Here is a 15563-nt window from a genome sequence, read left to right as displayed (position 1 = left end):
AAAAATTAAACCAGGGTGGGAAGAGGATCTCTGATTATAAACACAGTAGAAGTTTCAAATTATATTTCCTCACAAATAAGGGATTGCTTATGACATTTCACACTGGGCACATTTTTGAGAGACCATAAATAAAAAGAAAACATCCTTGTTGTTCAAGTTATGACCCTTTATGGTCAGCAAGCTCACTAAGGACTACATTAGCCTGCTTAACCTAAACAAGCCTACCCGTACAGCTGCCTGACATGGCCTGGCTATAGAAGGCAGCTTAACACCTATCTATGTGCAAATTTAGTCCTTTAAATGAATTTCTCTTATACCAAATGGCTTGGTGTACCAGCCATTCTTCATTTCCTACTCCAGCCACAAACTTCAATTTTCTCCCTGTAGCACTTAAACAGCACATAATTACAACTAATTATTGATCACTGAGGGATTACTGGTTGACAAATCCAATTTTCACGCTGTTATCAAGCATGACTGACTGTTGACCACAGAGGATAAAAGGTACCTGCAGTGTCCTAGAAATGATGGGGGCTATAAGGAGAGTGGGACCAGCATTGTCATCATCACCATTACCATTATTAAGTACATCAGACTGCAGTGGCACCTAAAAGCCAGTGTGTTTAAAGACCTCTTATGTAAGACACTATAAATCTACATAAAGTGACAGTCCTCACCCTAAAGAGTTTTGCAAGCCTGAAAAAGCCAAGCCTTTTGCATCTATAAATGTATTCCATTTGGCTGTGTTTGTACCACTTTCGCATTCCATTTCAGCAAATATTCTCCCAAGCAAGGTAGCTGGCAGCAACGCTCAGAGAAATAGTTTGTTTCAGAGAAAGACATCACTCAATTTTCCTCTAAACAAATTTTAAAACTGCACGCTTTGGTACACCTGCTGATCTCAACAAATTGGATCAATGAAGGAAAGGAGAGCCCCTTCCAACCCCAGTACCCTGGGGAGCAGGCTCACCCAGCCCATTAATGTTACTCATTAGCTGCAGCAGTCCAGTTCCCCAGAAATCAGGAAGTTGTTGCCACATGATCTGTGCACAGTACAAACAAGTCACTGTGCAAAAAGGGTACTGAAGAGGAGAGAATTTAAAAAAAAAAGAGAAGGAGAAAAATCCATGCAGCAGCTCAAACATTGCTGAATGGAGTAAAAAGCAATGTTTTCATAATAAATCACATGATGATTTTTTTCCCAGTTGTATTTCAATTGAGTTATTCACATAATTCAAGTAGACACAAATCCCAGTGTGAAAATGTCTGTGCTCCTCTAGCCCAGTGGCAGCCCTTCCAGCACAGCTTACAACAAAAGACTGAAAAAGTCCAGTCCTACAGTACACATAAATTGGTTATTAATAGAGCTCATCCAGCACTATTCTTTTCTGACAGGAAATGTGTTTTTAACAGAATTGAAATTTCTATGAAGAACATATTTCTTGGAAATGTCCAGCTTTTCTCTGGGGAAAAAACCCACAATTTTTCACATCAGTTTAGCATTAAGATATATTCCACTTCCCATTCTGTTCCAAAGGAAGCATGACTATTTAGAAAATGCTGCACTAAATCTCCTTGGCTCCTAAAATAAAATAAAATAAATAAAAAACTGAGAATGAGCCTCACATAAAGAAAGATTACAAGTGCCTTCCTAAGGACTTTATTCATTAAAAAAGACTCAACTCTCTTCTGCTTATTGTCTATGAAAGTGAAATATGATTCTATTAAATGAAGCCCTTAATATGTTTGCTAAGACTCTGTCAGGCTGAGCATTAACTATATTTTCATTGTTTTTCAAGTCCAAGAAGAAAGTTGCTCTTGCAAGAGACAAGCTCACTTACAGCTTCTTAATGTAAAAACCAGCAGAGAAGTTTGCTTTACTGAGTGCATTCACAATATCCAGCACACGCAAGGGGCACGAAGCATGTACAGCCTTCAGAAATCACTTAAGGAAGGGAGTGGGGGAAAGAAAAGAAAAAAAAGTAACATACATTTCAATTTCAGGTTTCTACCACAGATTCCCTGTGGTAGGATTGCACATGTGAGTACACAGCCATCGTCCTCTGCCTGTGTGCACCCCAGGGCATGCTGAGGACACCCCAGCAGAGCCCTGCACCCCTCAGTAAGAAATAATACATGGGGAGTCTCCCAGGCTGCTGGGCCTGCAGCCCTTTGCAGAGGGGTTGCATCACTGGGTGAACAACTGGCCGAATCTCCCCCCACAGATTCATTTTTGAGGTGATGCCTTGAGTCATTCAGGGGGATCACAGCTGGTGAAGCAGCTTCGCAGCCCAGCGGGTGCACCTGCGCCAGCATCAAGCCACATCCTTGCCCAAGAGGAATTTTCCCCCTCCCGACCTGCTGTAGACTTTTCCCTGGGTTCTCTGATTCAGACACAAGTCCGCTCTGCCCTCTCCTGGCCTGCATACAGATCCCAGCCTGTGCAGCCGCCTGGAATCTTCCCCGTGGGGAGGTCGGGGGATGGAGGGGATACAGGTGGTCTGGAAAAAGCCAGGATCTCTAATGGACGGGCAGAGCGGCAAAGCCCCAGGGAAGATGGAATGGGCATCACCTTTTGGGGGGGCAGCACAGCATACATGAATGGGATGGCATCACCCTGTCCACCATACTCACCACCCTTGTGTTGGGTGCTCTTTTGGCCATCCCAAATACATGTGCCCTGCTAAGGAAGTTAAAGGAAAGGGCAGGAACATTCTCTCAGCCCCACAGTCCTCATTCAGAAATAACAGTTTGGAGGTAGAAGGGTTATCAACTTCCCTCCTTTTGGAAGGCACCTTGTATTTGAGGTGCATCACTGCAAGTTTAGCAATAAAAATAGTAATTTGTGAAATGAAAGCAATGACAGCTATTTCTTGTAAAAACACCTTGAGATGTTGCAGATAAAATAATGTTACATAAGCAGGCTGAGCATTGGAACTATTATCCTCCACAACAGCACAGGGGACACAGCAGTTTAGCAAAGGAAGTGAAAAATAGCGAATGTGATTTAAGAGGCAGAGAGAATAAGCACTGGTAAATTGCAATTACTGAAGCTGAAAGCCAGCCAGCATCCTGGTTGACTGCCTCAGGGCTTCTGAAATGCAACCTGGAATCTTTAAATGACCAAATAATTGGGACCCTGGGTTTCATGTCCCAATGAGACATGCCAACGACACAGCCACACCAGGAGAGCCATCTGCACTAACACAGAGAAGGAACAACCAGTCTCCACAGTACTTGTGATTTCAGAGATCTGCAACCAAATATTGACTTGAACCAGATCTGCTTTGCATGGCCATTTTTCTTCCCAGGGTGGTATAGCTGCAGGTTTCTTTCAAGCATTCTTCAACAACTTGTAAGCATCTGATGTCTAGTCAAAGGACATCATTCATCCATTTTATGGTTCCCAAGATGCAGAGATATCTACCCAATTTCCTAAGAAATATTAATATTAAAGTATGGCTTTCTCAGCCCAAATCATGTAAGCTGAACAAAGTTCTCCTGACATTTTATGACAAGGTGATTAATAATACCAAGAAGAAAAATGAAAAGATACCAGATTATAAACTATTGTAAATCTTTCAGTCATCCCAGGAATAATGAATGTAGATTTCTTAGGAGAGCAGTACAGATTTAAACAGAATCATTTTAGTTTTCTTGTCAATCAAGATGCTATTTATATAACAGCAGAAACAGACAATGAACTGAACTCATTTAATCTTAAAATTAAAGTGTAGAACATGCAGCAAGACAAGAGTTATAAGCACTTCTTTAACAAAACCATCCTAAGCTAGACTTTCCAAAATTGTCAAAGAAAATGTTCCATCTTAACCATCATTTCTGAATATTGACCTTCCCCTTTTCAAGCAAAAGCCACAGCAATAAGCAGTTCAGTGTTCAAGTCACCCAAACAGAGTTTGACTTAGAAAGCCTGAACTGACATGACCTACTTTTTTTCGAATACTTAAGTACAAAGAAGTCTAAGAGTATGGTCAAAACTATACTGGCCTAAGCATCCTCTGGACTGAGATGCTCCAAGCTTCCTTGACATGGGTTAGGGAGTCATGGAAAAAGCAAATGCAAACTCTTCATTGGTTGTTCTAGAAAAGCCTTTAAGTGTTCAACCCCCACCCTGAAACAAAGATTATTCTGGCTGCACAGGGGAACTCCCTGCTCTCTGACCCCTTGAGGCAGGCTGTCCTAGACATTACCTCAATGCAATAATTAATAAATAATAATACTGAATTTAAGCTCATGCAACTCATACAGGCTAAATGTTCCAAAGAAAAAATTAATAATGCATGAAGAAGAGATTCATTTTGGGAAAAAAAAATGAACTTCAATTTGAAATAAAGCCCTGGTTGCCTTGGCAAAGAGGATTTAATTGCTGTAATCACTACATCTCACATAAGGTCGCTGTTTGAGGGAGTCCACAGTACTGTTATTCATTCTGTATCTGCTCCATAGCAAATAAAGGACTACTGGTCCCAAGAGGATCAGTGTGATACTTCTGAAAAGGTTTAAATTATTTTTAAAGGGTTATTAAGCTTTGGCAAATGAGTTAAAAGTCATCTTAGCTGAAGAGCATAGGTACTTATGGCACATTATGGAGATGACAGCAGGAAATGCCATAATTAAGACTGTACTAAAAGTGTTACTGTGTCATTGAAAACAGTACATGACCAAAACATGACCATTCCCTATCCATCCGTGCCCTGTCCAACCACCCAGGGTTACTACTGCCCCTAACAAATTTCCCCGTAAATATCAAAAATAGGAGGCCAGACACTGGCACATACATGTGGCTTGCACACAACCAAATTCAAGCAGTTTTACTGGCACAATTCCTAAGCACCTCTACGGAAGTCAATTAAATCATCCCTCTTTTCTGTACAAGAGAGAGAAGACTCTGGCCAGGCAAATTAAATTAGAGATGGGCCAGAGCCAAAATCCCAGACCCAAAACAACCCAAAACTCACAATGCATTTGGGTCCTGGTCCAGATTCTCACAGTCTGCTACCACTTCTTTACCCTCTGCCACCTCCCAGGATGGGAAGAACTTTTCAGACTGTCTCCAAGCATCACTTGCTGCATTTTCTCACCTTTTTTGATCAGGGATCTGCATCAAAGCTCTCATGTGTGCTTCCTGTGGCCACTTGGCACATTCCTTGCCCAGACCCTCATTAACTTAAGCAGATGCTTAGAAAGCCCATGAACAAGGCACCATCTATCCCACACTTCTGCTTCTCTTCCTTTCCCACTTGCTGTCTTCTAGGACCAGTGCAATTAGAGAGGGGGATTCAGTGAAAATGCATTTGAGGAGGACTTCGTTAATCCCACAAAAGCTTGGACCACACAGTAAGAAAAAAAGCCACTAAGTAAGTTCACTTGGCAAGAAAATTTTTTAAAGAATGTAGTGGAGAGGGGAAGATATATTTTGGCCCTAAGTGAGCAACTTAAACTAAAACACAGCAGGAGCAAAGGGAGATGTGCTGGAGCTATGCCTGATGGCTCAGATTGATAAAGGCAACAGATTTGCCCCACAAATATGGGGCTACTTGAATACAGCCCACCCAACAGCACCATCCTCCCCCCTGGGATACCCCTGGAAATACTGCTGCTCTGACCACTTCCTCCTAAGGAGAATATATTTTAGAGAGCTCTTCCTATGTGGTTGTATGCAACTCTCAAGGCAGGATGAAGCCCTGCTCCATAAAGGGCACTGACACCCAGCACTGCTCAGGACAGGGGGCTTTTAAGTGGCAGACTGAAAGCTAGGGAGAGATGAGAGATGAACCCAGCCCGGCAGGAGCAGCTTCCTGGGCTCTGGGAAGTTCAAGAAGAGCTGTCACTGCCCTACCTTCCTGCAGAGCAACATGGGCCCCTCTGCATGGGGGTCTTCTGCAGTTCTGCCTGCAGGAAGGATCAGCTGCCTCATGCTGCCTTGCTCCCCACTGCCCACACAGCATTGAAGGGCTTGTGGCCAAACACTGAAAAAAGTGAAATAGCTTTAACTGTAGGCACCATTTGCTGTGCCTCAGACTGACAGACTCATTTGTCACTGTTTTCTTCTCCTGAAGCTCTTTTGATTCATCTGGGATCCAATAACTTTGTTAATATGATTTATTTCATACCCTGGCTGAGTACAGCATCGAGGCACATGTGGCAGCAATATGAAGCATTAAAAACCTCACAAAGGTACAGGTCCCTTCTCTGCTTTGTCCAAAACCAGATTTTCTTGTGAGTCCTTTATTGACATAAATTGCAGGGGGGGAGGCAGGAGAAGCACCCAAAATAAGATGATATGTTGACAATTTTCTTGCACTATTGTATCTCCTGCTCTTTCTGAAAGTCCTCCCTCCACAAAGCTGTCAGCTAACCATCACACTGGCCTTCTTACACCAGACCATGCAAAAACTTGTGGCTAAACACAAGGACGAAAGCAACTCTCTGTTGAATCAGCAGGAATATGAAGAAATTGAGATCAATGAGTTCACTCAAAGCAACGTCTCATCAGCTTGGTGGGATAGTCCTTTTTACCATGATAAAATGACAGTAATGTACAGCCAAAAACTTTTATCTCAGGAAGAAAGTAAATTTCAAAGTAGACCCATTTTTATAGTTTTAATACTATTCATTATGCATTAGAAGTAGCTGCATCAATGACCAAATCACTGTTGTGTCTGACTTGTTTAAACAAGACTGTGATTTACTGCACTGCCAGCTACTGAAGAGCTTTACAAGAAGCTGATCAATGCCACCATTGTCTGGCAGCACAAAGCAGGGACCACTCTGCATATTGTCCAAAACAAAGACACCCATCCCCTCCCACCCCCTCTCCTGCAAGCTCCTGCCAGGGACTCACTCACTAGGACACACAGTTTGCAAAAACCCACAGCATGTCCCCAAACTTGAAATGATCACTCAAAGACAGGAACCTTTTCTGACCTGTGTTCCCAACCTGACTACGAGGTGCAAAAAAAATGGATAAATAAAACGTTTATCTTGCAGTCATTGCAGCCATCTTCCTTAAATTACCTTTTGTGACACTGTGTTGTTACCTGTTTACAGTTTTGTTACCTGAAGGTAGCTTTGTGTCCATTAATGGAGGTAACTGAACTCAGAGCCAGGTGCTCACAGGCAAAACTTGATGCCTAATTCCATCTTCAGTAGCTTTCCCTTCCCATTTCATATCTGCACCAATATTAATCACAGCAGGGATAAACTCTTCCTGCAAGACAATGACTACAGACACAACAGCCCTCAGCAAACAACGGGTTTGGAGAAGAGCAGTGACAATGCTCTGTGCAGTCTGGAGAGGTTGAGCCTTTGGCAGCCCTTTAGCTGCAGCAACTCATCCAATAGGGAACACTACCCCGCACACCTTCATGTTTCACGAAGGGATTCTGAGTAGATGCAGCAAACCAAGGGCATCCTTTCAGCAATGGCATCCTCCAAAACCCACTTGCCCCCTTCCCAGGCATGCTCTACATCTCAACTCGGGCCTTGCTCTCAGTGCCATGGTGCTGACAGTGCTCTGCAGCTCCACACCCAGCCCTGAAGCAAGCACTGAGTTGTGCAGGAGCTGCCTGGAGTTAATTAGCAGGAGCTGTCATGTCGAAGCTTTCACAGATGGGATCAGCCTAGGAACAAGTTTGTAGAACCCAAGCCATTTAAAAATGTAAAATCTCTTTCCATTACCATCAACAAGGCTGAATTTGTGTCAAGATACTCAGTGTATTGGCACCTTCCAAATCCATGGAAAAGGCTTTTCACATCATCTGTTTGCAGAGCTGAGCAGTGTCTGCTCACACACAGCAAACTAGAGGTTGTTTGGGCTACTCTTACAAACCTTATCTGTCACACACATGCAAAACGATCTGAAGTGTCAAACAAGATGCACTGCCACCAGTTACACACAGCACTGCCTACCCACTTGTAGCTCAGTACTGCAGAGACAAGATGCCTGCTCACACACCAACTGACTTCAAATCAATGTTGACTCACTTTTTTTTTTTCCGCTTTATGGTTCTGAATATCAGATACAGCAAATGAATTTATGTAACATTGCCACACGCCTTAGCACTCATAGATGCAGATGGGCAGATGAATGAGAGAGCTGTGCTGCCAGCAGGACTCAAATAGGAGAAAAAGTAGAGCTTCAAGGGAAACCAGACACCTTTCCAAAGAAAAGTGGGTCCTTGTTTCAATCCAGCTGTACTCAGTGTTCCCCAACCACACATGTGAAATATTCCCAAACTATCAAACTTAAAATAACTAGCAGTCAAACTTCTCCTTCTCAGTGAAAAACACCAGTGAAATACACAGGCAGACTAAACATCTTGAATAAGTCTAATTCTTCATTTTGGTCAATGCTTAAGAACATTTCCCTGCTCCTGTGGGACAAAGGAGCCTCCCAAAGGTGTGGAGGGTAAGAGAAGGGGGCAGACAGCAGGGATACTTGCCACAGTCACTCAAACTCAGCACCACAGCCTCCTCCCATCACTATCTCATCCTCCTTTACTTTAACAACAGCTTAATAATGCAGCAGTAATGAGCAGCTGTGATTCTGGACAATGCAGCATGTTTTGCAGGGCAACAGAAGTCTTCATCAGAAAACATCTCAATCAAAAAGAGCTTTTTATCACAACGATGCTGCAATCCTGTCTGGAAGGGCTTCAAAGCCAACATCCAATAATTACCAAGAGCTTCTCTCTGTCATGTGGGGCTGCTGCTCTGCACGTTTTATTCCTATGAGGAGTGATCGTGGATGGATGATTATTGTAGCAGATAGTTGACCTTTATCTAAAATTCCATTAAAAAGCTTTATTGACTGTAGTTTTGCAGGATCTACCAGGATTCACTGGGACATTTATTCACTGTCAGATATCCATCACTTTAAAGTTTCAGGACTGCTCAAGCTCTAGGAAGGAGTGCTTTTTTTGGTAATTTTAAATTGTTATTAAGACTGTCTGATAGAGTGGTTTCTTCTCCCTCTCCAGTGTACCTAGAGCAGAGAAAGTTATCTTAGGACATGTAAAAAGGTGACAAACCTGGCAGTGTGGTAAGACTGCTTCTAGGCCAGGTAGGCTTGTATAGCCATGCACTGCCAGCAGGTACCTGGGAGGATGCCTTTTTCACTTCAGTCAACACAGATTCAGGTCTACCTACTTCAAGCAACATCCTCCTGAAATTTATAATGGCCTGCCATCATGCCAGGCTTTCTCACCAGGTGAAGGCACATGCCTGTCTCAAACAGAAATAAGAAACATGAAAGAATGGTTCAACTATTTCTGAAAGAGACTTTATAGAAATGGTTTATGTAATTGAAACAAAAATTCTGGTGATAGCTTCCCCAGGCTTTGTAAGAGGGTCCTAGAAGTGTGTTACTCTTTTTCCCATTCAGTGACAAAAAGATAACAGTGAGAGCAAGACCATGTACACATTGAATGAAGCAGGAGATCTGGGAAAAAAAAATAATGTGAATTTATCTCTGAGGAACGTGTTGTAATGTGTATTTACCTGGGGACTGAATTTAGGTTGCACAGGCATCTCTGAGATTCCCACACTTTACAGTGCTTAATATTCATTAACATTGCATATCACTTTTTCATATTTTACATCTACTTCAGTGTACATTCAGAGAAAAGAAAGAAGGAATTTAAGCATTCATTGTGGGTTCATTAAAATCTGTAGGTAAAATACAAATATTCCCAAGTCACCAGTAATGCTTTAATACTGTAATTATTTCTAAACCTGAACCAGCATTTCTGATTCATTTCAGAATTATATTTTTCCCTTTCTCAACATTTTCACTTCTGCTGAATTTTCATCCTAAAAAGAAGCTTATCATTTATTCCTCTCACCAGTAATAATCCTGCCCTGCTACCCCATTCATATCAGCTCAGTTACAAGTGATGAAGGCCCTGTGGAGCATCCTCCTCACCTGCAGCTAGGCTGCGCTCCCCATAGTCTGTATGCTCTCATTTTCTATGCATTTCCAGATATAGAACCTTCTGTTTTCTTTCCCTTGTTTGCTCTTGGCAGGAGACATCCTCTTAATGATCTTTTTCTGGCCTTCTAGACGACTGCTCAGACTTCTACAGATCTTTCATTATTAACACAGAAGCCTTGTAAGTCAGTTTTAATGGCCTGTGCAATTTTTATTGCTTAGCATGAGACATAACCTCCTCCATATGGATATATGTTTATTAATATAAAGCCTTAATATAGTTTTTCCTAGTGAGAATAATCAGTAAACTCAACCCTCATGTATTACACCTTGTACTGGTTCATCCAAAAAAATCAAATAGTAATCTTTGCCCTGCAATATGTGGAGCTTGGCAGGGAGAAGCAGAAAATCCTTTTCCCTGGGGTTGCCTAGGCACCGACTGGCAGTGAGGTTTCTCTGCACAGTCCCACCATTCCCCTCCAGACAGAGGGCCACATCCTGACCACAGCTGCTGTCATTTCTCTAGGATGGGATTCGTTACCTGGTTTCAGCCCCTTACTATTATATTCCTGGACTACCTCCAATCTCTGTTTCTATTCTGATCGGGGATAAAAGAAGGATGGGTCATTTGTGTTAGGGACGTGTAACGAATGCCAACAAACCCAGGTTTTGTCTGTGACTTGACAAATTGCTGTTAGTTCTCAGCCTTCATTACCAGCACATCCCCATTGATGGTCTAAATGGGGAGATTTGAAAAACAGGACAGAACTCTGCCATTTATTTATAAAGAGTGTCCTGGTTTCTTCCCTATAACCAAAGGGGAATCATCCATTTATTCCATTAAACATTTTCCTGCTGTACAAAAATTACTCCCATTTTTCTTTTAAATACATCCTTCAAGTCTCAGGATTAAGTTAAATAATAATGTATGTCCCAAAATAAATGCAGGCTGTTCCCAGTGCAATTGGATGAGGTTTCCATCCTTCCAGTTAAACAAGGATTGTTTTCTCCTCTCTTCTTTTTACAACTCTTACATGTATGTCAGGAATCATCTTCTGTTTAGTAAATAGCACAAAAGTTGTTGTTATCCCTTCTTTAGTCATTATTTCCATCTTCCCTCACTTACTATGTTTGTCAGTAAAGCAGGTAGCAGAGATACTTCTGTGCATCAAACAGCAAAGTTCCTGAAAATTTGTGACACTGGTGAATTCTCAAAACTGTGCTTCATTTTTTCTTTTTTTTTAAACTAGGTAATGCATAAAAAAGTTTAATCATGACAACACAGCCCATTTCATCTTCTTATGGTTAAACTATGCTTAGTGACAACCCCCCTAATAGGCAAAAATTATGTTCAGAGATGGTAAATTTTACAGTAGACAGATCAGACCAGCAAGGCCACAAATCCATCTCCAGTGTCATAAGAAATTCATTGCACACACATATAGATCATCTGTCAACAAAGTGAGCAATATGACTGTTGGGCACAGCAAAAGCATTAAATACATGCTTAGCCTCCAAATTCTGCCCCTTGACATACCTGGGTCCTTCAATTACAGCAGGCCACACTGTCTGGATGGCAGCATGAAAAGAAACTAATTCCCTGGACCACTGCACAACTACAGCTCCAACTCATTCTTAAATCCTAGTTATTCAATGAAAACTAACAACCAGGACTTAGCTTAATCAGAGTAAAACCAGTTTGGATTGATGAAAGGGACTGGAAGTGATAGCTGGAGCTTCACATGTAATGTGCGGTATCTTTCAACACAGCACATTGCTGAATCAAGAAGCTGTTTCCTATTGCTTTTCAGTTTCCAAGCTTGGTTAACAATCACACATTTTACCAAAATAAGAAAGAATCTGCTCTCTTAAAAGAAGTTAGTTTTGCTAGAACAAAACCCAACATAAAATACTATATGACATAGCATGAAATAGTGAAGAAGTGCCTAAAATTGAGTATATCTGTTCCTTTGCATACTGTCATAGCTCAAGGTTGGCATCAAACTCTGAGTTGAAAATGACAGGATTTTGATCTATTGTCTCATATGAGCCAGACTGCAATTCACCCCACTACACTTCTAACAGATATGATTAAAAACAATCAGTTATATTAGGCAAAAGTATATTTCCCAAGGCCAACATTCACTTCAATGTCTTTTTCTCCAGCTATAACACACAGAAATTCTATGTATATAAAAATCTTCTGGGTTTTTATGGACATTAGCATTGAACATTGACAGCATTTCAGCGCTGAGCTGAAGAACAGGGAAAGCCTGTGAGGGAAACTGCATAAATTAGATGCAGGCACTGTAGTGATTGTATTTCCCTCGGCATAATTCCCTGCCTACTGTGTAAACTTCAGCTGAATAATCTCTCCATGCGCCCCGCGTATGTCATTCAAAATAATCATAGCAACAGTTGCTGGTGCTCTCTCCATCCTGGAGGACGGGTGAACCACCAGCAGAATTGCATTTTGCTCTTACTTTCAGCATTCAACAGAAGGTTAAATAAAAATAGTTGCAGTTTCTCTGATGAAAAGCACAACACAAGTAAAGCCAAAGAAAAGACCAGACAGGCTAGACTACATAGAGCCAACAGTGAATTGTCCAGGGAAATATTTCTGGCCACATAAAACATGCTGATTTACTGTAACAGAAACATCTCCTGGAGAAGAACCAATACTGCACACTTTTCAAAGAAGGATATCCCTATGGAAACCTGACTGCCTTCCCAGCAGTCCAGGAGCACCAAGATGTACCCTCCACATGCCAGGAGTGTGGCACAGAGTGACTCCTGCTTGTGGCTGCAGACATGCAAGTCATGGGGGCCACTGGGAGGAGCCAAGGATCTTGGTGGTAGACAGGCTCTTGAGCAACACCCTCGGGCTTCCCAGGTTGGAGGCTCTCAACTCTCTTGGTTTCTACTTCCTTTAAACTTCAGGTTAGTTACTGTTCTCAGTGCTTCCAGAAATTATTTTGCTTTTGAAAGACAGTATCTCAAAACTATATCTGCAAGAAGTTTTTGGTACTTTGCTGGCCAGCAGAAATATCAGGACTCTACCCTTACACTGTTTGTTACAATATAAATGCTGTTTTAAAAATTCTAATGGAAAGAAAACATCCTCATTTTGGGTTGCTTCTAATACCTAGGAAATTTTATTCATGGCATGGCAAAGAGAACAAAAAAACTGAGAATTAAGAGCTGACAATAAATCCTTGCAGAGTCTTAGGCAAATTCCATAATCTCTCTGCTATAACCCTGAGGATCAATAAACAACTGCTGAAACCTGACAGCTGCATGAGGTTGGTCCATCTACTGACAGTGGCTGCTGGCCAAAACCATATTTAACAAAGAAAAACCAGCAAACCCACCATAATCCCATAATCTGCAAATTTAGGTGCCATTTCACAAAAGTTGAATGATTTGAAAGTGCTGCATCAGGTTTGCTGTCTGTTTTCTCAACATCTGTCCCCCAAGTGCAATTCTGTCATGTTCTACTCCTATCCTTCTCAGATCAAAAAAAGTCAGAAGTTTTGAGGTTTGCTAGCATGGGCTGCAACTCCCTTCCCAAGCATCTCAAATCTCAGAGCATATGACACTTTCCAATTACCTTTTGGCCCTTTTATTCCCCCAGTCTGGCTTACATTTCATTTGGCCTCTATGCAGCTCTGAACCCACAGTCTGACAGCTAAGGACATAACAAATATTCAGCACTAACCCTCAGGGTAGTTAGAAATGCTTGAATTCTCCTATTACAGGCAGATTCACAAGTAAAGGTCACCAGAAAGTCTTGAAACCTAACACAGAAATGGGCCACACAACAAGCAGTCAAAAGCTTGAAGAAGCACGGTGGACTGTCTTACAGATAAACTGAAAACAACTTGCAAAGTTTGGATCCAAATCCTGGCTCTGCCAAAGTCTTTCTACACAAGCTGAGGCAACTATCATTTTCTCACCTCTCAGCTCCCCTCTGTACACTGCAACAAATGAGTTCCTCACCACATATAACCTGTGCAAAATGTATCCAAGGTATTTTGGAAAGATAGTAAGAATGTTGATAAAAAGAAAGGAACCTTCACCAAAGAAACTCAAAACCTCCCTGCAAACTGTCTAGCAAAATGGATCACAGCAGTTACTCTAGCTGACTTACAGAGGCATAATTTAAGTGGCAGAATTATGACTAGAATCAAATAGAATTAAAATAAAAAATGATAATACAAACATTTATAGCTTATACTTACAAATCAATTCTCGTGTTCCAAAAAGTGTCATCCAGACAGATAATTCATGACTATTTATAGTTTTCCCCAGTTGCAGAGGAAATGCTTACGTTCTCTCAGGAAAACACTGAATGTAACCAAAGAAATTACACCTGACATCAATTTATCCCTCTTTGTAGGCTATATATCATACAGTACTTTAAAAAGTCTCTTACCTTAATACAAACTGGTCTGCTAGAGAGTCATCAGCCAAGGAAATATGAAAGGTCACAACGTCACCTTCTCTGACTGGGTTGAGTGGTAAGCGAATAACGACATTTTCATCTAGCCTCAGTGAAGACTGTCTTAATTGGTCTTGATTTGGGTAAATAATGATGCTACCAATCCTCTCTGTAGCTGACAAAGCCTTGGGTTCATTATCTTCACCTGCATGGATATTGTTTTCCCATTTTGCATCCTCTGGAGAACATTCCCCATCTGCTGCATAAATCTTATAGAAGAGCTCCACAGTAATCCCTTCCAGGGAGGCTGTTTCCTCTGAAACCAGGGGTGGAGGGGAGCTGAACCAGCTAGGAGATAATTCCAGCTCTGCAACACACAATCCTAGATGACCTGTCAATCTGCAGCTGGCCACAACTTCTCTAGACTCCAGGAAAGCAAACATCTTCACACAAGGCAACATCTCAGCAGAATTATAGTCATCCCAGTCCTTCCCCACAATATAGAACAAAGTTTGTATTTTAGGTTTGTTGGAATAGATTGAGCTGTCAATTATGTGAGATTTTAATTTCCAATTAAAAGTGAATTTATTTGTGAAACCAAAAGATGCAGAAGTCAGCATGAGGTCCAAGGGAACAGCCTGTTCAACAGAAAAGGGTCCATACGTGGCATTGAGGACAGGTGGCAGTTTGGCTTTGTATATAAAGAATGAATCCACCCTAGACTGCAAACTGGAGTTCCTCATGATATCCTGGTTGGCTTCTTTGAGGAAGAAGAACACATCAGCATTGCAGATATGATAGCTCGCTGGGAGATATGTTGGCAGGTTTGAAAATCTCTGTATGCTGTCCATGATCCCTCCTCGGCTCTCCACCACTGCAGGCCAAAGATAAAAGGAAACAGAAAGACAACTCTAGTGGTTGCTTACCATGTCCCTCTGTTTTACTCAAAAGCAATGTATTACCAGAGATCAATAGTGTTAGCAACAATTACAAAACAATCTGACAGAGGCAGCATGGAATCACACAGTTGGCTCAAAGCCCATTCACTGAAAACATCCCATTGCATCAGCTGTACAGCTCCCTTCCCACCTTCCCCAATCTAGAATCTACTTGAAAGCCATTAATCAAGTACTGAATAACACAAGGAGGAGATTGATTGGCTAGATCCAA

At 41.7% G+C, this 15563-nt stretch overlaps 1 protein-coding gene across 1 annotated transcript in view; it reads right to left on the bottom strand.

Annotated features, from left to right (window-relative positions):
* The window catches only part of TMEM132B (transmembrane protein 132B), a 234110-nt gene that overhangs the window by 141768 nt on the left and 76779 nt on the right, over nucleotides 1-15563 (bottom strand). The window contains exon 2 of the mRNA XM_009997682.1: nucleotides 14388-15267. Coding sequence (XP_009995984.1) covers nucleotides 14388-15267 — 880 coding nt within the window. The remainder of the gene's footprint in view (nucleotides 1-14387; nucleotides 15268-15563) is intronic.

Source organism: Chaetura pelagica, unplaced genomic scaffold (assembly GCF_000747805.2).
Source record: "Chaetura pelagica isolate M959 unplaced genomic scaffold, ChaPel_1.0 scaffold45, whole genome shotgun sequence".
NCBI lineage: Eukaryota > Metazoa > Chordata > Aves > Apodiformes > Apodidae > Chaetura > Chaetura pelagica.
Note: the sequence above shows the minus strand (reverse complement) of the source record. Positions and strands in the feature narration are given on the sequence as shown.